Source organism: Magallana gigas, chromosome 8 (genome assembly GCF_963853765.1).
Source record: "Magallana gigas chromosome 8, xbMagGiga1.1, whole genome shotgun sequence".
NCBI lineage: Eukaryota > Metazoa > Mollusca > Bivalvia > Ostreida > Ostreidae > Magallana > Magallana gigas.
Window position 1 is genome coordinate 34,899,429 of NC_088860.1, and position 24,311 is coordinate 34,923,739.

The 24,311-nt window shown below is 32.2% G+C and overlaps 1 protein-coding gene across 1 annotated transcript; it reads left to right on the forward strand.

Annotated features, from left to right (window-relative positions):
* Positions 1-18,797: 18,797 nt before the first annotated feature.
* LOC105337769 (proteoglycan 4) lies at positions 18,798-22,142 on the forward strand. Its single transcript, XM_011442663.4, has 3 exons — positions 18,798-18,933; positions 20,531-21,701; positions 21,819-22,142. The coding sequence occupies exon 2, from the start codon at positions 20,559-20,561 to the stop codon at positions 21,681-21,683; it is 1,125 nt and encodes a 374-aa protein (XP_011440965.3). The 5' UTR covers positions 18,798-18,933; positions 20,531-20,558; the 3' UTR covers positions 21,684-21,701; positions 21,819-22,142.
* The last annotated feature ends 2,169 nt before the right edge of the window (positions 22,143-24,311 follow it).

A 24,311-nucleotide genomic window follows, 5' to 3' on the forward strand; every position in this document is an offset into this window, starting at 1 on the left:
CATGCAAGATAAATATGTTGACATGCAAGATAATTATGTCAACATGCAACATAACTATGTTGACATGCAAGAAAATTGCAATCAGATAAGAATTATACAAAATCTGAAAATTCTCAAATATCGCCCACTTGTGACATCCAAGATGCTAGATGCTACCTTTTTATGTCGACATGCAAATTATTTATGTTAACATGCAAGATAAATATGCTGACATGCAACTTATTTATGTCAACATGCAACTTACTTATGTTGACATGCGAGATGAATATGTTGACATGCAACTTAGTTATGTTAACATGTGAGATAAATATGTTGACATGCAACTTATAAGTTGTATGTCAACATAACTTAGTCGCATGTCGACATGAATATGTTGCATGTCAACATATTTATCTTGCATGTTAACATAACTAAGTTGCATGTCGACATAAATAAGTTGCATGTCAACATAAATAAGTTGCATGTTAACATAACTAAGTTGCATGTCGACATAAATTAATTGCATGTCGACATAAAGAAGCATGTTAACATAAATAAGTTGCATGTTGATATCAATAGGTAGCGTATCTAGCATTTTGAATGTCATATGTTGGCGATATTTGAGATTTTTTTTAACTCTTATTTGATTGCAATTTTCTTGCATGTCACCATAATTATGTTGCATGTTGACATAACTATCTTGCATGTCAACATATTTATCTTGCGTGTCCACATAATTAATAGAAAAATAACTTGCATACAAGGGGCAGAGATATGCCACCATACAATTCGCTACATTTTATAAGAAATTTATATTAAAAGTTATTGATCAAAGCATTGATTTAACTAACCATGCACTTTATATACGACTTCTTGTGGATTGCACTCATTTTGAAATTTCAAGAGACATGATATAAAAAAAAATACCGCCATCACCGCCCTGGATGGAACATATATGATTGTATGAAGCATATAAAACGAATCACAAGCAAGTTCGTACAACTTAAAAGAGTTCTTCTCTTTAAAATGTAATGTAATGTAATAATACACGACTGTGGCTGAAAAATTGATATACAGAGAACAAAAACAACCGTAGGCATTCTGCGTGTGTTTTCAGAGAGGAGGCGGATTCTGTATGCCATCAGGGAAAAAAAATCAAAATGGGCCCAAAGAAAGGTAAAGACGTGGCAATTCGTCTTTTTTTTTTTTGCCTAAGCCTTCGCAAGATTAAATTGCATCCTATTCACAATTTTTGTCTCTAAAATTGATAGTACAGTAAGGTTAACTTAAATATATGACCTTTTTTCTGACTGTTCATGTCCTTATAGACTATATTGCTCTCCTTTCGGAGAAGAATTTTTTTTTATAAAATAAAGTAATATATTCTAAGTTCTAGAGGTGTTTTTTCAAGTAAATATTAGTCTATGGCTATAGAAATCTTGTCTGAATTAGGGTAGATCTGATATATGACTTTGCGGTCTCATTAACTTGGTAAATACACGTGGTTTTTGATGGTGTAAATGCTAGTACATGCATGCATTTAAATTTGTAATAAAAATCGAGTTTACAATTCCAAGACCTCGTCCGATATATAGTGACTAGGAAAGTTCATGTATATATTGCTTCATTTCTAAAATAAATACCGTTCATATTTGTACAAATTGATTCATTCTTATTCATATATATTATTCAGTTACATATGTTTCTCAACATAACGTGAAGATCTGTTCACAAATAAGAATAAATGTCTTAATTTCCTAACCATGCTCATCATTTTTCTTTGATTATTATTAACGTCATGTGCTAACGAATATGAAGGAATAATGTTTTAAAAGTGAAACAATATTACAGTTATCTTTTTTCTTCAACCTTATGAAATATGTTTGATTATCCTGATCATCGATATCAATTTCAGCTAGAATGATTAGGTATTGGAAAGAGACTTTGCCAGTTGTCATTAGTACAGTATTTCTGTAAATTGATAATATGGTCGATACTACAACCAGTCAACAGGAAAATGCGCTGATACTTCATTTGTATCGTGATGTGAATTATCACTGGCTGTTAATGAAATTCTTCTTGTAGAAAACAGCTACTGTAAATATATTCTTATTCGTAGAAAAAATAATAAAATCCACCTTTTTTGTCTTCAGTAGAATTACTTTGCTTTTATTTAGCTAAAAATCAAATAATTCCCAAAACACTGTTCAATGAGCTCAATATCTTAATTTTCTGACTTTTAAAAAAGATCAAAATATACAACTAAGAGTATAAAGAACAAATCAAACTGGATATGTGAGTTTAAAGTTCTGTTTTCAAATCACTAAGTAGAAATCATGATTTTTTTTTAAAATGTAAGTTCACTAATATGCAAAACAACGATCATTTCAAATTTTATACAGGTTATAAGAAAGTATTGGGGCAAAAATGTAGTTTTTTCCATGAGAATTTAGTGAACAAAAAAATATTAAACCTTGTTATCAGACTGTTTTACAAATGGAGTATATTAGTGATTCTGTTCATTGGAAATATAATTTACAGATGTAAAATATTAGATATTTCTGATAAACGTCTCGCAGAATTCAACTACAAATTATTGAATAATGTTCTTTGTTATAATGTTTATTTAGTAAACGGAAGAAAGAAATCCATAGTCAATGTAAAAGATGCAAGAGGAATGAAAATACATAGCATCTTATTTTTTTGAATGTGATGATGTATTCCAAATATGGAACCTTACCATTGATATTTAGTGGAAACATGTACTATAGTACTTTTAGGGTTTTTTAACGAACAGAATAAATAAAAATCGTATCACTGTATACCCTCATTTCATTTGAAGCATACGGAATTTATAAATATAAGATGTATTGTCGGGTACATTCCTAAGAAGAAACACATTACAATATTATGAACCATGTTAAGACATCTATTGTAATCTATGCTCAGGTTTTGAAAAGTCTTAACGCATATGCAGACAATAGAATTTTCCACAATGTTGTAAAATCAGTTTTAATTAGAGAATCTACTTCTATGTATATTATATATTTGTAGATTTGTTATTTCTGTTTGTTATATTTGATGCAAAACTGATATGACGAATAAATCTATACAACAAAATATACAACTATATCAAACACTTTTGTGAAAAACAAGAATCCTATGCATTTTCCCTCTAAACGTATTGGCGCATTTCTAAACAAAGATATTGACAAATGCTGAACAGCCTGGAAGATGATACTAATTATTCAAAGCGGTGTAATCGTGGGTCTGCCCTTCAGCTGGCACTATCTACGGTTGTCGTCCATTACACGTGAGTATTTCCGTCTATTGATAAGGCTCAGACCACCATTACTTTTCCCTCATTCCTTTATAACACTGCTGTGATGCCATTCCTTTGTTCCAGCAGTCTAAACTTTTACCCGTGACAGTCCGATATTAGTGAGCTTCTTAATATCAGGCCGTTACTAGTGGTTACACTACTGATATCCTCCAAAATCGGACTGTCTGAGGTATATCATGGCAGTGTTTTAAAGGGGCATAGTCAGGAGTTTGATCAAAAATTATTTTCCGATCTTAATGTTTACAATGCTTCATTAAGGCATTTTTAATAGACAACTAAAATTTGAAAATCATTTGTTGAGTTATTAGCGAGTTACATAGCTTACAATTCTTTGCTTGATAAACAAAGCTTTTGTTTACATTTAAAATGTTGAAGTTAAAATTCCAGTTTTAGACCTGAAATGAATGTGTTAAACGTTAGGAACTCTCTTTTTATGTCTTAAATAAATAAGAAGATGGACAAATCAGCTTGAAAAAGATTTTTACCGGCATATTGAACCTATGTAAACAAAAACAGGGCACGAGCCTTGTTTACATGACGAAGAGTTGTGAGCCCTGTATCTTACTCATAACTCTACTGGTCACTGACTCTCTCATTTTACTTGATCATTAGAAATACATTCCTATTGTATTGTAAATAATAAAAATAGTAAAATTGAATTTGACCAAAATCGTGACCATGCCCTTTTAAGAACGATATATGTCTCAAACACTTCTATATGAAAAAAATATCAGACAGTTCTCGGCCCTAACGGTCCTCAAAACTCTCTGGTATTTTTTCATACAGAACTGTTTTCGGCATATGTCCATTACATACCGTATACAACAAAACAAATCTTGCTATAAATACAACCTGCTAAGATCAATTCGAAAAAGGCACAATAATAAAATTACATTAGTCCATTAGTTTTTAAAACCCGTCTTTTTAGAATGGAAATACAATGAATTTGCTTGGTGAATGAGAAAGGGGTAAAATGGTGGCATGTGAGCAATTTATGCATTGATTAAGTTGGATCTCTACACCAAATAAGTGTAAGAGATATTTGTTGCATGTATTTTTTAATAATACTAGACACAGTACTCAACAATGATAGACCTCAAAATACAATCCTCTATTTTCTAGAGCATTTTCAAAATATCAGACTGGTTCTAGAAACGTCCCTTATTTGTCAAATTGTGAAACATTTTTGTTAAAAAATTCTAATGAAAGTGAAATGTTATAAAGTTTAGAAATAAAAAACAAAATAATCATGAATGAAGTTTGTGTAATTTTTATTGGATTCCACATAAATATGAAACTAAAATATAAAAAAATGTTCTTTTAAGGCAAACCCACAAAAATCTGGAAATATAATCAATATTCGTTGATTAATCTGTTTGAGATCTGCCCTTTTATGTGAGAAAAAAATATTTATCAAATGACACAACTTTTAACAATTTTTAACAAGCTTATAGCACAATTCAAAAATTCAAGCTTGTATCAAACCAAATATAAACATATCATGTAATTCTCTATCATTCTTCGTGTAGTTTCCTCCATTTCGTGTAAGCAAAGGAAATTTCTGCTCAGCTGTTACCTATTTGAATATGTTTCCTTGTTGAATTCTGATTGGTTCAATTCATAAATTACTTTCAAACGAAAAAAATTGTCCTATTAATTTGCATTAAAAAGCATAAAAGTTCTTTTATAGAAGCTCAGAATAAAGTATTCCCATCTGGAATGGCTTTGATTTTTGTTTTGTTCCTCTCGCGAAGATACATTGTACCGGTATGTTCCTGCCGATTGGAAACAGATACTTGGTAGATGATGCATGGTTTCACTAGCATTGTGGCTCCATGAGTATATTATGAAACCTAAATCAAATTCTAAATTGCTTCTATTACCATATCGAGTAAACTTGGTCAAATGGGACGAAAATAAAACATTGGTAAACTTTTCCCTGTACATACAATAATCACATTTAATTTTATTTTAATTAGAAAAGAGAAGAGAGGTATTGCTTGTGGTACTTATTGATTATTTTCTTATTTTTCTCGATATATTTGCTCGCAAAGGCCGGGACACCTATTTCAATATAAAATTTCATAAGTTTATGATCATACATTTTACATCAACGCATTAGCAATAGATTTTAGCAGGAGCCCCCCCCCCCCCCCCCCCCCCGGTTCATTGGCTACCATGTTCATTATTTACTCAATTTCAATTCGTTATACTAGAGTTTTTAACGGATAACGTATAAATACCACTGTTTTAATGACAAATATAAATCATTTTGATTTATAATTGTGATTTTGTTTGCATTTTCTCCAGTATTCCTCGCTCGAATACTTGTTAGAAATTGGTTCCTCACTTCAGTCACTTGGTATTAAAGTGACTATATTGACTATCACTTCTGACGATTAACTGTTCATAGATTAAACCAATTCCAGAGAAAATTCGTTCTTGCTCATCTTTAATCGATCAATCCAACTGATACGTTGATGCGAATGAATCTAATTTATCATTAACAAAGAGGTCGTTTCAAGATATAATTATCCATTGTTTATCTCTTATTTTTTTCTTACTGAATAGGGAATACTTAATAGAATAATTAATTTTATCTTATATACTTAAGACCAGTTTGCAGTTTTTTTTTTTTCGGGGGGGGGGGGTTATTAACTTGATTTAAATTAAAAAATTACATCACTCTTTGAATGACGATAACGAGAAAATATTAGATATTCTGCGTTTTTGTATGTAATAAATAAAGTTATTATTATATAATGTTTTTTTTTTATTGTTTAGCGACCTGGGTGTGGAAAGTAAGGCCAATAGACGACATTCGGAGTCAGCTGGTGACGTCTCCACATCGAGTACACTTGGTCGAATTGGACGAAAATAAAACATTGGCAAACTTTTTCCTGTACATATTACAATAATCACATTCAATTTTATTTTAATTAGAAAAGAAAAGAGAGGTTTTGATAGTGGTACTAATTACTTTTTTTTATTTTCTCGATATATTTGCTCACCAAAGGGACACCAATAAGCCGATGAAATTTCGTAAGTATATGATCATACTTTTTACACAATATCAAAATTGGCAATAGATTTTAGCAGAAGTCACCCCGCCCCAGGTTCACTGGCGGCCTTATTCATTATTCAACCAATTTCAACTCGTTAACTTAGACTTTTTAACGTATAAATATTACTGTTTTAATGACAGATATAAATTATATAGAGCCTATATTGATTTATAATTGAGATTTTGTTTGCATTTTCCCCTGTATATTCCTCGGATATACTTGTTAGAAATTGGTTGCTCAATTGATAACAAAGTGACTATATGGACTATCACTTCTGAGGAATAACTATTAAAAGACAGACCAATTCATGAGAAAATTAATGCTTATCTTTAATCGATTACTCCCATTGATATGTTGGTCGATTAAAATCCCTGATTTTTGCCATGCTTTGGTGCTTCCTCTATAAGATGAGTACAGGTACGAGGGAATAGAAAGTACGACTTTTAAAATATTTGAGCAAAATATTGGCCTACCAACCATTCCTCATTTACTATAATGAGATATGATAAGATAATAATCGGTAAATTGATAAAACATCAACTATATAGAAATAGGTTTTTCATGACATATTTTCCCTCAGACTGATATTTTTTTCTAGCTTTCGGTTGCCATCTTCTGGATCAAGCCAGTGAATTTTCATCTTTGAGCAACCAATTTCAAACGAGCATCCAAGGAATTAACTAGGAACAATGCAAACAAAAATACAATGATAAATTAAAGAAGACTCTTAAAAAGTTATAGTTGTCATATAGAGTGGTATTTATAATACTTTACAATGTTTAGTATAACAAGATGAAATTGGTTGAATTATGAACATAATGAATAAAATTGCTCCATAAGGAACTATTGCAAATACTGTCATATTGTGTAAAAGTATGATTATTTACTTGTGGAACTCCATCCACTAATTCAGTGTTCTTTTTTAAAAAAATGTATCGAGAAAATTGTAAACATTATTGTTTTATAGTTGTAGGTATTTGATAAGATAAATTGGTTTGTAAAATAGTCAAAAGGTGTTAGCCTGTTAAGGATTGTTAGTTTGTTACAGATTACTTTTTTTATTTACTTGTCAAGATCATAAAGTAATGGCACATAACTGGGGGAAACTCCCAGCAATAATATTACTTAAATTCTGTATCAATATATGCATGCTGTATTGGATTATAATCACCATATTTAAAAATACATTTTGCGGAAACACCCAATGATATCTATGAAATAAAAGAATTAAGTAAAGAATAGCATGTAAACAAATCTTGCGTCAGAGAACTCATTAACTATGGACACGTTATCTATCATTCAAGGTTTATGCCAATCAGGGCGACTAAAACATATAAAGTGCACTTCATGGCCTTTTAAAGTTTTACGCGTCAAAAAAAGAGAGAAGACTCATATATATATATATAAGTAGAAAACTCAAGATCTATTTTTCAGGAGACTGATCTAACATTTCATTTGAAAATCTTTAAATTTTTGTTTAAAAAAAAAAAACCAGTACCAAGGTCATTATGCATCAATGTTCAAACTGTTGTTTGTATATTTATGTAATAATCAGCTAGCAAGAAAGGGCTTAGTTTAATTGGATATTAATCTTTTACTTATATTTATCTATATAAATATAAACAGTAATAAGAAAGTTTGTATATAAATCAGTTTATACAATTCGAGCTTGACACCCCCCCCCGTAACTTTTTGTTTTCTTTATTTTATTAATCTATTTTTTTTTGCCTGTCAAAATGTTTGTGGTGTGTGTCTCTCTGCCCTCACCCTTGTTTTACACCGGGCCTACCCTTTTTTACCGATACACATGTAATATGAGGAATGAAATTCAATCACAGTTTATTATGAAAATCATTTTTATTACAAAACCACGATCAAATGTGAAATAAAATTGATTGTCAAAAGGTAATTATATAACTCAATGCATATGGAATTGAAATGAAATGCAAATACTATGTTAATTAAGTAACAAACACAAATTCATAATATATGTTCCATTATTTCCCCTTGCTAAAGTACTGAGGGAAAAACCAGCCTCCAAGTAATTTATCATTAACAAAAGGTCGTATCAAGATATAATTATACATTGTTGATCTCTTTTTTTTTTTACTGAATAGGGAATACTTAATAGAATAACTTATTTAATCTTATATATCTAAGACCAGTTTGCAGTTTTTTTCCGGGGGGGGGGGGGGTTCTTAGGTTGATTTTAGCTAAACAAATTAAATCACTCTTTGAATGACTATAACGAGAAAGAATTAGACATTCTGCGTTGCTGTATGTAATAAATAAAGTTATTATTATATAATGCTTTTTTATTGTTTAGTGACCTGGGTGTGGAAAGTTAGGTCAATAGACGACATTCGGGGTCAGCTGGTGACGTCGCCACATCAATGAAACGTGCCCAAAGGAAATAACCCAACAATAAGTAAAAGGCATCATAGCAAATATTTTTGTCTTTAGTAATGAGTATAAACAGAAACAATTTTTTTTGTAAAACGAATCGACGTAATTATTTATTTTGATATTTGTTATCATTTAATTCTTTTTGATGGTGACGGTTTATATGTGTAAACATTATGTACAAGGTCAGGTCACATGCCATACATCATCTTTATGCAAATTAAGCCGGGTTAATTAGGCTCTGATCTATTGATTTCAATGGAGACATTTAATGTGGCTACGTATAATTTATTTCAATTTTTCATTTCCATTTGACCACCTTTCTCTAGAATGTTTATCTATTTGTTGACCTTTTTTTGCAATGTCAATATACTTTGAATCACCTGTTCGCTTTACTCAGACAGTGTAGTATTTTAGCGTTGATTGATTTCCTAGAATAGCTCGTGTATCTTCGTTTATGGCTTAAAAGTGGTGAGTTGTAAACTATTACGTCGAGGGGTCGTCGACATTAAGAATATAATAATTAAAGACGTGAATAAAATTTCAGTCTGGATTAAATAAAGCCAAGGTAAGGATTTGGTATACTTAACAACATGCACTGATAATTCTTTTCCAAAATAATATTTTCTGTATTAAGAAATATTCTGTTATGAATTTATAATTCAAAAAAATCTCTAATAAGTTAAACTAAATTTGCATAATGCAAGATTTATTAGATAAGATTTTGATTTCAAGTACGTGTACCCGGTTAAACTTCAAAGAAAATGTGTTTTGATTTTTAAAAAAATCAAAGTACTGACAAGTACTTAGTGCAAAGTAAGCTGTACATTTAATTTAAGGTTTTTAATACCGATCGGAAAATGCATTGTATTATATTATTGTAAAGAACAATTCTACAGAATTTCACTTACACTCTAAAATAAAAGATACAGACATTTAGAACAATTCAAACCTTCTCTTCATCTGACCTATGATATTCACTTTAAAAGTGTAAAAAAAAAATAATTAACCATATATATTTAAACGCGAAAAAAGGAAAACCGTCTATAACATGCACTTTTGTAAAGTAAGCACCATATCATTTACAAGTTAAGTCTTTTACAAAAAAAAAATGAACTACGAAATATTTTTACGAATATACGATAAAATGTTTATTTCTGTAGAGTCAGTTTAACGTTTTGCAACAAGTGGTTTGAACATTTTTGGTTCCTTAATGATCTCTCAACTCTGAAGTTTCATATATGAATGCTATTTCAAGGTATATAGTACAGTGGTAGTTATGTAGGGAAATTATATAGCACAAGACTAATGTTGGGAGCCACGTTTATTTTACAACTAATTTCGTTTTGTAAAACAGATGTCGTAAAGCAATTAGTCAGATCCAAAAACAATATTTAGCAAGTTTATTGGAAACATAAAAAGCTTGATAGATGCAATATATTAGATAAGAATTTTTATTTACATCTGTTTTTACGTACATCAACTTTTGCATTTATTAATAAAGCTTTATTATGAATTTAAAATATTCAAAACGTAAAAAAGGTGACATGTAGTAAAATTCAAAGCTCTGTCGTACCACTTTGTCCGTCCCTGGGAAATGAAATACCTTGACTAATCACCCTATTATACTTCAATCAACTTAATGTCCCCTCGTAGACTTTAATTTTGTGTGCCTTGTTATTATACATTTGTCTAACATGATAATATTAATTAAGACTAACAGGGAAATGTTTCTTGTTTGTAAAGCCACCTCTCTGAGAGAGAGAGAGAGAGAGAGAGAGAGAGAGAGAGAGAGAGAGAGAGAGAGAGAGAGAGTAGTAGTAGAAGTAGTACTGTAGTACTGTAGTAGTAACCTAATGAAAAAAACAGTTTTTCAGATAAATAAGAATACAACAGTTCATATTCAAAAGCCAGTTCTATTATCTTTTACTGATTAACCATTTTAAATTGTCAATGAGTCTATGACTAACTGACAATTAAAAATTTTTAATTTGTAAAAGACACTATTCAGGAATCTTGCAACTATTGAACAGCAATGTTGAAATTGTTGCCAATGCCTTCCTAGTTTCTTTCTATTTTAACTAACTTAAAAGGCAGGTAATGAGCAGATCTAAAAACTATACAATGAACAAAAGAATTGAAAATGTCGCTTTCTGATTAAGTTGATCTTAACTTCACTTTTTTAACGTTTAGTATGGTTGAATGATTTTCACACAAGTAAAAGTACAGACGAGTTTCCGTGTTTTATTTTATGGTTCTAATTCATAATTTTCATTAACTCGACATGACATTAATAAAACCCGCATATTGTAGGTGAAATTTTGCGAAAATTTTGTTAAAAAAATGATTTTTATGAATTAAAAATCAGTCGCCTATCCATCATGTTAAAAGAGAAAAAGATATTTTCGTTTATGTATAATAACCTCTCTCTCTCTCTCTCTCTCTCTCTCTCTCTCTCAATACTTTTAGATTCAATTTTGAGACAATTTAAACAATGTTGATCATCGATCAATTTAATTTCTCTGATCGACAGAACGCCTTTACTTACGTAATAACGATGTGATATATGTTCTAATTATTTGAAAGAATATTTTTGTCAATAAAAATATGAATTATTTTACACTTAGATAGGTAGGAACAATGTTGACAATGTTTGGGCGTTAAATACCATTTTGACACTAATTCATTTGTGTTGAATTCTTAAATGTTACAGTTATCCACACGTTGTAAAACTTTCGTATTTTCCCGTTCAAATAAAATCGGATTAGAATCTATCGAGATGATTTTTGATTTTGCCTCCAATATACCGATACGAAAATCTAAACTCCATCAACAGAAAATGCCCCCTCGCCAATCGTCTGCAACTTTTTTCTTCTGTCCATGATCTGCGATCGTTTTTGCCAGGCGTCCGTTCCCTTTACTTAGGTTAGCATTTGGTGTTCTCCCTCGCCGTTTTAGTCTCTGTCTTAGCTTGCAAGTTAAGAGTCACTATATTGTTCCATGGTCCAAATTGCTATGGTAAAGTATATGGTATAAAATGCCATTTTCTGTGCTGGTATTAAAAAGCCTGGGCATGCCGGAAGGTTACAAACTTATGTAAGTATAGAGTAATTGAAAGCTTTTTGACATTTAGTCTGATCTTTAGACTTATGCCACAAGACACAAGACAGCCAGCCGCATATAGTGTTTAAACACCTGTTTAATGGAAAAATACTATACCACTCCCAGTCGGAACATCTCGGAAGTCGTGTACGATAAGTGCACGATAGATCCGAGGAATCCGCAGATGACACCACTCCCCATCCTAACGGATATCATTTTACGAGGTCAGATTAAATGGTTTACCCTAATTGTAGTAAAAGTGTCCTCACGAAAGGACTAGTTAATCATTAGGATGTCGTCTACAACAAGCTTATCTTTTTATAAAGCTCGGAAAACATATCCGAAAGCTAGCTATTCATATAATTTCTAATATAACTTGACATTATAAAACCTTAGGTACAGTTACTTTATTATTTATGATAAAACACAAAACTTCAGATCATATGTAGATGATAAAACGAAATTCACAGTTTAACTACAGTCGTACAGTGTTCTCAGAATGCTCTACCATGGGGTCGAGCATGCGTATTCCAGTAAGGAATACTAACGCAGTTGCTAGCGCTCTCGTAGCAATCATAGTGTCACATGATCATCCTACATCCGGTCAACACAGATGCCAGTGAAAAAAAAAGTCTGTGTTCGACTGCAAGGACATTCAATAGCGATGTTGCAAGTTTAAAAAGTCAGAAAATAACACCAAACTTTGCTTTTGTCCGACCTTTTTCGCGGACATGGTCCAAACTCGATAACTTTTGTCACACAGCACCCACTTTCGCAAATTTTCGGGCATTTCCAGCGGAGCTCGGAAAACGCCGTTTTTCTGATATTGTCAGAAAGGCACGAGATGCGGCATAGTGAATATTTTATCATGGGGACCCTTGACGAAAAATGTTAGTTTACAAATAATCCAGACATAAATTACTATCTATTCTGTAAAAGAACAAGCTTATTAATCGGCTAATTTTGAGCTAATTGTGAAGTGTCATTTTTATTAAAGATAATTGCGATTAATTAGAAAAAGTGGTTTTGTAAATGAAACAGAGAGCAGAAGCTTCAGTAGTGCACGAAAGAGCTGGAGTATATTTTAAACCCTTTTCACAATTGCCGCACTAGCAGACGCAACAAAATACTTTTATTCGTGAGACCAAAATAATTAGATATGGTTTGTAAACTGTTGGCAAAATGATCGCATATGAAAAATTACTTACACGTAACTCGCACGATTCAGAGCGATCATTTTGCGATGTGAATGCAATGAATATTGCGATATATCTTGCTTCTATATGCGACAATGCAAGCGAGTGCTGTAAGATAATGCGATAAGATTGCACGAAAGACCAGATGATCGGACGATTGAGCATGCGCCAATGCGATAGGACGAGCGGCGCTCGTCCAATCATTCGTTTCATCGTACAAATGCTCGAACGAGTCAGAGCAGTTATATATATCGCCCGTTTCCGACGCTCTTCAGGTACCACACCGGTAATAATTATTGTTTTCACTATATAGTACTATAGAGGGAAAAAATTCTTAAAAATCAGTTTGTATTTCTCATGACAAAATATTTGAGGAAATGTTATTTGTTATACCTATCTCATCAGCTAACACCATAAAAAGGGCACACGATACGGCATTTTCCCAAAATATCTAGCTCCAAACAGGTCTTCCCTCAAAACCACGTGTTTTCCGTTTGTATGTAAACAGACTGCACACTCCCCCAGGAAGCTGCTGCATGTGTCCTGAAAGAAGTAGTCCCTGTGAAAAAAGATCATCATCCAACAAAAAAAAAATGAAATATTCTCAGTGGTACAAAAAAATTAAAACTGAGTAAAGGAAAATGTAAAAATGCACTCAAGAATTTAAAAATATTATTCTAAAGTAGTGTATACATGGAACTACCCTTGACTAAGTTCATAAGTTCATTTTGATTGGTCGATTACCGGTGTGATACCTTCAGTAAATAGTTGAATGCAAGAGAAGAACACAAAAGCAACACCCAAAATTAAGCTCAATTGTGGCCTGAAACAGAAATTCTTATACATTGTAGATTGTATAAGGGAACTATTCGTCCAAGTTTTGTTTCGCTCATTTTGTCAGTTAGTGGATTAAGACTTGGCGAATACCAGTGTCTAATTATATCTCTCTTTACCGCGACATTGTTGGAGCGATTTCAAGACAGGTCAAACCCGAAAGTAGAAGCGATAATATCACGGGGCGAAAATAACCCTGTATCCAATATGTACTATTATCATACTTTTATGTTAAATACTGAAATCTGATTGGTAAAGACGAAGTTGATAATCCGTTCTATTATCCTTAGCGTGAGCAACACACTTCGCAACGGGTAACATAACGAATTGTTACATACGCGTAAATGATGCGCGTACGGTTCGCCTTAGAATTAAATTCATTCGAATAGAAAAGCAGTTAAGGTACTTCACTACACCGAGACTTATACTTTTTAAGACACTACGTCACAAGATGGCGATTTAAATGTTTTGTTAAACTGTTTGTATCAATCGATTCAGATGTATATCGTCAAAGCTCAGTGGTTAATGTATCAGGCTTGTGAACCGCAGGTCATGAGTTCGAATCCACCTGGGGCTTTTGTTTATGTTTACTGAATGACATTTTTGAAAATATCATTTTTTATCTAAAATTGCACTTTTTTTCGCCTATTTGATATATATACTTCTTATCCATCATACTTTCTATCATAATCAAGTAATTTTCTGCTGATTTGAGAAACTATTTCCAGGTGTAGTGAGGCACCTTAAGTTTTCTTTAAAATTGACATTCAGTGTAATATAATAAATAGTGCCTATTGGGGAGGATAACAGTTGAAATCGACACCCCTCGAAAACTATTGTCAACCTCCGCTTCGCATCGGTTGACAATGGTTTTCGAGGGGTGTCGATTTCAACTGTTACCCTCCCAAACGGACATTATTTATATAGTTGCAAATCATGGAAACTGAAACCGATAAATCTTGCAATGATAGTAAAACGTTGCAAGATTACATGAGACACATTGAGCAACAGTCTCATGGTCGCACAACACACGCATAAACAGCTACAATTTACCTATCGTGCATCGCTCTTGCGAGTACAGTAAACGCTGTAAAACGTTCTTACTAATGTTCGTGCGTTGCATTGCAATATTTGGATCGCATTTGGTCGCGTCTGAATATTGTGCATGTCCATTATTTTGAGAAGACATGATCTGACCACAAAAACGCATGCAACGAATGTGCGGCGTATGCGATAGTTCGTGCGAAGCCGTAAATTTCCGATCGCAAAGTGTTGCAATTTGCAAAGTGCTCGTGCGCCAATCTGTCTAAAAGGGGTTTTAGACAGAGTTTTGTTTCGTAAAAACCGGTTCTATGTTTTGCATATTACTTGTTGCTCATTGGTTATTGTTATTTTTTCTTTTAATAGCAAAAAGTTGATATCATCAATATTTATGACAGTATTTTTATCATGCTTGCAACCTTAAAAGCTTTTCATCTCAAAAGGTCATACAAAAATGTCAATATTCATAAAGTGTAAACTTTTACTTTGATTTCAAAGGTGAACCGCATAGGGCGAGGTCATGGCTACATGTGTCAACCCTGAATAGAGCGTTAGTCCTTTTCTTATGAGATATAGTAACCTTTTTTTTCATAAAGAACATTTGTTAATCATAAGGTCACTGTTACTTAAAATCAAATTGCCAGAAATTTTCCTACCTGTTTATGCAAAGGTAAAACCAACTGTTTATTTCCAGACGTTGCTGTAGATACTGTATACAACTTTATAGGGAAATTTGGGTTTAAAAAGAGAGACCAAAATTTTCCCGTAGAGAAAGCCAAAATTTCCAGTAGAGTTACAAACATGCGACTGTGTCACAGGACCAATAATATATTTTTTACCTAATTTTTGGAGGGGGTGTCGTGTTATAATATAAATAGTGCCTGTTTTGGAGGGTAAGAGTTGAAATTGACACCCCGAGAAAACCATTGTCAACCGACGCGAAGCGGAGGTTGACAGTGGTTTTCGAGGGGTGTTAATTTCAACTCTTACCCTCCAAAACAGGCACTATTTATTTTATTACACTGAATGTCTCAATTTCAAAGAAAACTTTATTGCTTTTATATTGGAATGACGTGAATTCTATGGCGAACCGTACGCCATTAATTTACGCGCATGTAACAATTTGTTGTGTTACCCTTTACCAAGTGTGTTGCTAACGCTGAGGGCAATAGAATGGATTATCAACTGCGTCTTAACCAATCAGATTTCTGTATTTAACATGAAAGTATAATAAAAGAAAATAACTACATCTAATAGCAAGTTGATACATGATACATGATTTTGATTTTTTTATTACATATATAGATTTTTTAACATAAACTGTTATTAGCATAAAATGTTTCATTTTGAAAGAGCAAGACATACCTTTATTCCTTTTTATGGGGGGGGGGGGTAGTATAACTATTTTTGGTTTTTTAAAAACATTGTTTAGGGTTGTTGTTTTGTTACTTTTTGCTGTTAAGTATTTGTTAAATCATTTATACATGTCCTTTTCAAAAACTTGCTACTACTTGAGAGACTCTGTCTTCAAAAACGTTTGATTTCAATGAAAATGTTACCGATAAAATAAGTTGGTGGGAATGGTAGGTAAATATGCATTCAGAATATCACATTTTTCTTTGCTATATAAATGATAATTATAATTGATCAAAAGCGTTCCAGACTTTCGCATAAAAGTAAAATAATGTTATTCTGCGTTGAACATGTTGTTATATTTATTGCTTGACAAAAACCACCGATTTTGACACCTCTTACATTAAGGTTGCGGAACCAATCGAAGTAAAGATAAAAATATTCACATGTTTACGTCAAATCGTCTATTTTTAACCTTGTGCATGACAAAAGTACCATTGTGCATTAAAGATATTATTTTTTTTTTACAAAGCACTCTTAAATTATTCTTTAACCAACACCTACTTCGGTGATGAAGCAGGTTTTTGGGGCCAAAAGGACACCTTTTGGGGGATTATTTGTGTCAATATGTGCAAGCCTACCAGCATGTTTAACATTTTTACAATGTAAATAAACGCTCATTCTTGTCAGATTGGAGCTTAGAATTGACACTAGAGAATGAAATATTGTTGTACAATTTGACAAATGAAACAGAGGGATGTCTGCAAAACACTGGGTCATGACATTAAGATGAAGTTTTTGTGTTTTCTTTTGCCCCCGCTGCTGCATTAGTTGAACTTTAAGTCATTCGATGCTGTTAAGATTATGCAAATACTGGTATATTTACGTCATTTAGCCATGATAGCTTCATCCGCGTTATGTCTATATACATATAAATATGATCCGTTTACATATACATACATATACAACGAGGATTTTTTTATGACATCTGCGGTTGATGAGGATACCATGTCATAATATGTCATTATTGACTTTGACAAATAATTCTGGTGGCATATTTTAATCCCAAGAATGAGGGGAAGAATATTTCACCGGCAAATAATGAATTCTACTTCTTTTTTAATGATAAAAATCTTTGTATCCTTTTTAAACCGGGTTTTCCAAAAAGAAAATTCCAGTTATTGTAGTGGTGAAAATGGCGGATGGGAAGGCGGGCGGCTGCCAAAAGGGTACCCTTATTGTACAGATAACTCCTCCCATTGTTTTTAAGATAGGAGGTTGTTGTTTTGCAGATCAATTGTACATATATCAGAGATGTGCATATTACACCCACTGGATTTTGATTTTTGATAATTTATGAAAAAATACCCGCTACTGAACTTAGTCATTTTTTCGCACAATATTGCATGTAAGGTACCTGTACTTTTCCTCCTACAATTTTCAAGATACAGGATTATAAAGTTGTTTTGCAATTCAGTTGTAAATAAATTAGAGATGTGTATATGACTTAGATTTTGATTTTTTATAATTTTTGAAAGAAAATCAACTGTTGAACTTTGTTAGTTTTTGGTAAAAATATTGCGTTTCTCTTGATCGGTAGTGGGTTTTTTTTTCCAATTCAGAGTTGACAAATGGATGATCGATACTGTTCACACAAAAAGAAAATCCGGTTTGCTGTCTGATTGACAACCTTTCTCTTGCGTTTCTTATCGTTTCAATTTCCCCACATTTTCAAATCATAGATATAGATTATTTATTAAGAGAGCAGCATGGTCAGGACCATATGAAGGCTATATTTACCTTATTTAGATGAAGAGCTTTATATGAATGTATAGGAAAACGTTCAAATTTTAAAGTCAAAATTGTTGTTGGAGTTTCCTTTTTTTAACTATTTGAAAAAATATCGTATTCAAAATTGTTTTCAGGCAGATATCATTGATAATTTGTAAACCACCCTGTCTTCTTAATGAAACGCTTCTGTATATTGTTTGTAATTATTACTGGGTGAAGCAGATTTAGTCTCGTGGAAAATTAAATGTAGTTTTGATTAAGCGGAAATGAAAACAATAATGCCTTCATAAATATAAATTGCAAAATACCACGGGGAAAGCCAGCTACTAAATACCAAAAAATATTCTTAATTAATCAACAAAAAATAATTATTATTTCAAAAACAGGTGATAAAGGCGTCAAAAACTCCGCAACTAATGCCTTACCAAAGTAATTAAGATTTTAAAAATTGTTCATTATTATTCGAAAAAAATCCATTTTCAATTCTAACACACTATTGATTCATATATAATTAAGAAACAGTTCGAATTAACCTGTTTTTATCAAAAAACTAAAAACATCGAATGTAATATCATATCTATGCTATTCGTGTACAAGGAAGATTTCAATGGGATGTAAAAAAAAATATATATCATCTCGATTACACAATAAGTGAGATACAAATGTCAGTAATTTGCATTTTGAACGAAGGTCTGTCAATTAGACAGAAGTATGCGGTAAGAGACTAACTGGGGTTATTTATCATAGTCACCTGAATATATAAGTAGAGGGAGATTGTTTTCTCGTCACCATTTGGAAATCGGATTACTCTGATTAAACGTCAAAGGTTTGGTCATATATTATTATTTTAAATTTTACTTTCTTCTGTACTTTTTTTTTAATTTCAATTTTTCTTTTTGATATTAAACTTATATTTTTTTAAAATTCTATTTTCATTTTTATTTTTTTTTGTCCTGTAAAAAATGTACAGTTTTTTTTTTTATCATTATGACGTTTTATTTTTACATAAGAATTGCTTAAACTATGTTTTAAATGAAATTATTTGTTATGTATCTTTTTGCATTTTTTTTTTGCATGGGGGGGGGGGGGGTGTTGTAGGTGATCTCAGGGCACACTCAATTTGTTAGAATGATTTTAGTTAATATGTCAGTTATAAACATGTTCAGTGTTTAAAAAGAGTACTAGTGCACTTGTCATCTTTGTAATTTGGATTTTTCATTTGTGAATTTGAATACATTGAAAAAAATATATTTCGAGATAAACAATTTGAAATAAGTTTGATATTGTACTGTAGAATAATCATTTTCGGTGATATTAAAAAAAAATCACAATATGACTTCGGTTATGAATATAGTCAAATAAACGTTCTGGGTATATGAAATTAGTTGAGCTATCCCTTAACTGTTGCTTTCGTAAAAATTCACGTTTTAAGATCAGCTATACTACTTTATAGGATTTATCCTAATATCAAAAGCAAGTTAGCCTAAAAACAAATGACAACGCATTGAAGACGGAAAAAATACAATGAAGAGTAGTTGTTTTGTTTCGGGCCTAATACGGACAAAGAAATATACTCAAAACAATAAATGCAGATAATAATTCACATGGGTCAAGCAGGTGCTTTGGAATTCTAACCTTTGCCATATTCACTCACTTTCCCAAAATTCACGATTAATGTAATTACGTTCTTTTGGTAACCATAGAGAAGAGCAGCAAAATAAAATCGTTGAAGTTAAGGTTGTCAAAAGTATCTCGTTGGTCATAAATCATATATTTGACAAATCGTAAATATAATTTTTCTTAAACTTTCCAGTAATAGGTTGATTGGGAATTGCATTTACGTGCATCAATTTTAAACAAACCGAATTTACCTATCAAGAATTCAAATCAGTTATGAAATTTTCAATAATTAGTGTCGATGTGCATCGTTTTTAACAAAGTGTGTGCACCGGTGGCGTTAATTAATTATCTCGCGATCATTGAAAAATTAATTATCTTCGACGGCTTGAATCATTAAACAGTTGGATGCGCTGCGGTTTTGCAATCGCTGTGTGATTGACTGTCTAGGGGTCGAAGTGCCGGTTTGTACTGGGAACAAGGAAATATGCTTTCCTTGTTAATTTTATTTTCTTGCTGCATAATTTCGACCAAAGATTAACCTTGCAAATTGAATAAGGAACGTATTGCCTCCCCGTCAATGTCTTTCGTAATTGATTACCTGTTATGACGGTACCTAACCTTTTAGACCTTATTAATTAAATTAATAAAATCTTAATTTAAAATTTACATGGACTGTGAATCACGTAATAAGAAACGCACGTTTTCAAGACTTTTGCTGTCATGTATTTTGGAATGTAACGCACGTGCTTTGCTTTTCAAATCTTATACATATTTGAGAATAATTTCGTTGTTTTCTTTTTCAGGCAGCCTTTTTCCAGATAAGTCACAAAGATGTCACGAACAGTCCAACTTTTTATCATTGGACTTCTTTTAACAAGTCATATCGAGGCGCAAAGCAAACGGAAGTCTAAATCCAAGTTCAAGGCTCTACTTCCAGCTTTTGAGCCAACCAAGCCTAAAACAAACAGCATTGCTGAAAAACCTGCAAATACCGCCTCTGCATCGTCGGCATCAACTATTGAAGCAGTCGGGACCGTCGACTTGGGAAAGGCACCAGCAACAGAGCCTAAAGCTGCTCCAAAAGAAGTAGTTCCACAGGAACCTTATAAACAAAGTTCAAAGGAACCTTCTTCAAACCCAGTCGCTAAGAGTAACTCACCAGCACCATACAAACAAATCCCCTCAACGGTTAAAGAAAGCAAACCCGTGAAAAAGAACGTCAAAGCCTCGCCCTACAGTCTGTTTCTGACAGAAAAACCAAAAGAAACAAAGCCAAAATCTCTGGAAAAGAAACTTCAGCTTCCTTCACAAAATGAGAAAACGGTACCATCTGTACCAGCTTGGGATTATGTTCCACCCAATCCACGTCAACACAGTTCTAACTTCTTTGGCCAAATGCCAACTCCCACAACGCCTGCGCCAACTACACCTCAACCACCAACACCTGCGCAGCAATCCCTCTTTGGTTTCCTTCATGGACGAAAACCTGCCACTCAAACCCAGCAAGTGCTCCCCTTCAATGTCCCCTCCATGCCCCCGTACCCTGGACTTCCAAACAACAACCCACAACTCAACAACGTGTACAGAATGATAGCCACGTGGTTGGTTTCCCACGCCATGAAAGGAGGCAACAATGCTGCTCAACCCTCTGCTCCCGCAACCAACAACATTCCCCAGCAACAAAATATGCGCCGCCAAAACCAGCAACGGCCTAAAAACCAAAGACAGAAGAACACCCTTACGCCTCCTCCTGCAAAACCAGCGAGAAATCCACAGAAGCAACAGGCTCGTCCAAAGAAAACCAACAGAAAAGAGGAGGAGCGTTTACGTAAGATGAGAGAGAAGGCTTACCGAGAGTATATGGACGAGGTGTATGATATTGACGTTCCGGATAATGCTTTCGCTAACGGTGTACCGCCATATAACCAAGGTCCTCCTTTTGGATTCCCATGGTGATCCATTCAAAACAAAAACGTAAGTACGTCGACGATGTTCTTTGAATTTCAAAATTTTGAAATTTTTTATTCGAGAAAAGAATTTAGAATTAGTCATTTTAGTAACAACATTATTTATGTTTCTTCTTTTTTTCAGACTGATCGTGTAATTCCATTTGGATTGGAGAGACCTTGACTCGCCAATATAAGCTCACCGCTCTATTTATTGGGACTCGGGTGATTCTCTCGGATATGCCCAGAACAAGATTAAAAACTCGTTGGCGATGGCATTAACTCTGTTTCATTAAAGAATGTTTTAGCTATAATAACAAAATAACAAGAATTCGTAATCATAGATAATGTGATGAATAATACAAGAATAGTGATATGTACTACATCTTTCTATCCAAATTAATTTATTCATTGTTTGATATTTGATGATGGCTTCTTGAATCACAGATAAGTAATATTTTGTGCCCTTTAAACTCAGAACAAATAAATTTTTAAATGGATTGCCCTGCCTGTATATACATATATATGTGTATGGTCAGGATCATATGACTTCGTGTGATTTTTTTTATGTACTTGATTCTGTATGCACATGTATATATATTAGAACGTTCCTAGATGTATATAGAATATTCAAATAAAATTCATAATTCATACGTGTATTTACTAGGCTGGTAATTACAGGTACATAATTTCAATGACATTAAAATATATTAATCATATTTAATAAATCCCACTGACTTTTTTCTATGACAACTTGTGACCTTTTCATTGGCCAATGTTTTTGAAAATCTTAATAAATCATATTTATTCGCCTCTTTAGATTTTGGATGAATAAAAGTCCAAAATGAAAAACAATAAGATAACTAGCCTGAGTAAATGAAATGATTATATTCATTTATCTTTAGTATGGCGTGTAATCTTAGTATTTTGAAAAAAATAAGCACACTTTATACACCAATATAATATTGTATGATTTATTCATCAATGCTAATTGAAACTTCGTTCCTTTACATAAAACCGAGCAGAGGACTTTCAAGATCTACTAAATGAGCTAGAACCATTATGACATCATAATTGATTTGAATAATCTTTTTCCTGTACTTAACGAATTAGGTAGAAAATTAAACAATTTCTTGACATTCTATATTAAATCATGAGAAAAATAATCCCGATACCTGTATACAATTTGACATTATTTTAAAGAGGAGGTCAAAAGCTTTTTTACTTCCGTTTTGGGGGAGACTGTAGGCATTCTAGATATATTTTATTAGTCAGAAATGGACAAAACTCCGAAATTTGTTCCTCAATTCCTTCATATTTCTTTTGAAATTGACGGTTTAAAACATGATTTTTCATTGTGTTAACCTAAAATTTTAGCCCCGGTACACCCTATCAAACAAAGCTATTGGTATAAAGCATCATTAAAAGAATTTATATAAACTTTTTTAAAGAGTGCAAATAGTTCAAACCGACAGATGAAAATACATATTATATCAATTGGTCTTAAAAAAAAATAACGTAACAATTTAATGCACCTGAAATACTTGAAAAATTTTTATTTATGGAGCCAAATTTGACTGATATAATATTAAGTTTCTTTATGGTATCAAACAAAAATTTTTGTCGCTGGAAATAAAATGATGTCTGATCTTCATGACATAAATGTAAAAAATATCAATATTTATTCGGTATCTAAATATTGATTGCACATGACAGTTGTGAAAATCATTCATTATTATATTAGCACGTATATTTAGCGGAAATAAATAACTAATGTATAAAATCTTTTTTTTTTATCGATCACTGATATCGAAACTAGAAATAAGAAAACCATAGGTAGAGTTTAAATAAAGAATAAAATCACGAAAAAATAAACCAATGAAAAAAATAGTGTGTGGTTTGAATTTTGGAAAAAAGAGAAGAACCGAAAACAATCGCATCATGTACCATTATGACATATTTTTCTTCCCTATTTTTTTTTAATCCTTTTTCCCTTTACAAAACGAAATTAATATGCCGTATACGGTATTGATTTGTCCGTTTTAAAGAATTTCCTTATTATGATTTTTAAATGTTTTAAAGTCTACACAAAAGAAGGGGTTTACCATTCGTGAGAAGTATTTTCATTTGATAAAAATACCCAATTAAATTCTTTTGAGAATGCAGTGGCATAAGAAGAAAAAAAATAATTTACTACTGCAATGTAGATAAATAGAGGACGTTGTTTGAAATAAAAATTGAAACTTAAAGCTAAAACCTTAATCTTTAAAAAAGCCAAAATTACGCTTGATATAGGTATATCGAATTCTCTATAAAAAAAAAAAAAGGCTTAAGTTACTTATTATGCGGGACAACTCTAACAAGATATACTAATTTTTCAGATCAAAAGTTACTTCTCCATAGATATATAATTTGTTGACTTATTATTTAGTATCTGGTAAACCTAAAAGCCGTGAATGATTAGAGAATCTAAAACAGGAGATCTAATCATCGGGCGGAATGTGTTACCATAGAACTGTTACCTAAACCTAAACACGATCATTTAGTATTCAAACATCATACGGGTAAAGAGACATGTTTATACATTTCACATGATGCATTTAAAACACGAATTGTCAATTGAAAATATAAAGTTTTC

Bases quoted from the DNA above. Each gene is read 5' to 3' on its own strand.
- LOC105337769 (XM_011442663.4), top strand. From the start codon at position 20,559: ATGTCACGAACAGTCCAACTTTTTATCATTGGACTTCTTTTAACAAGT.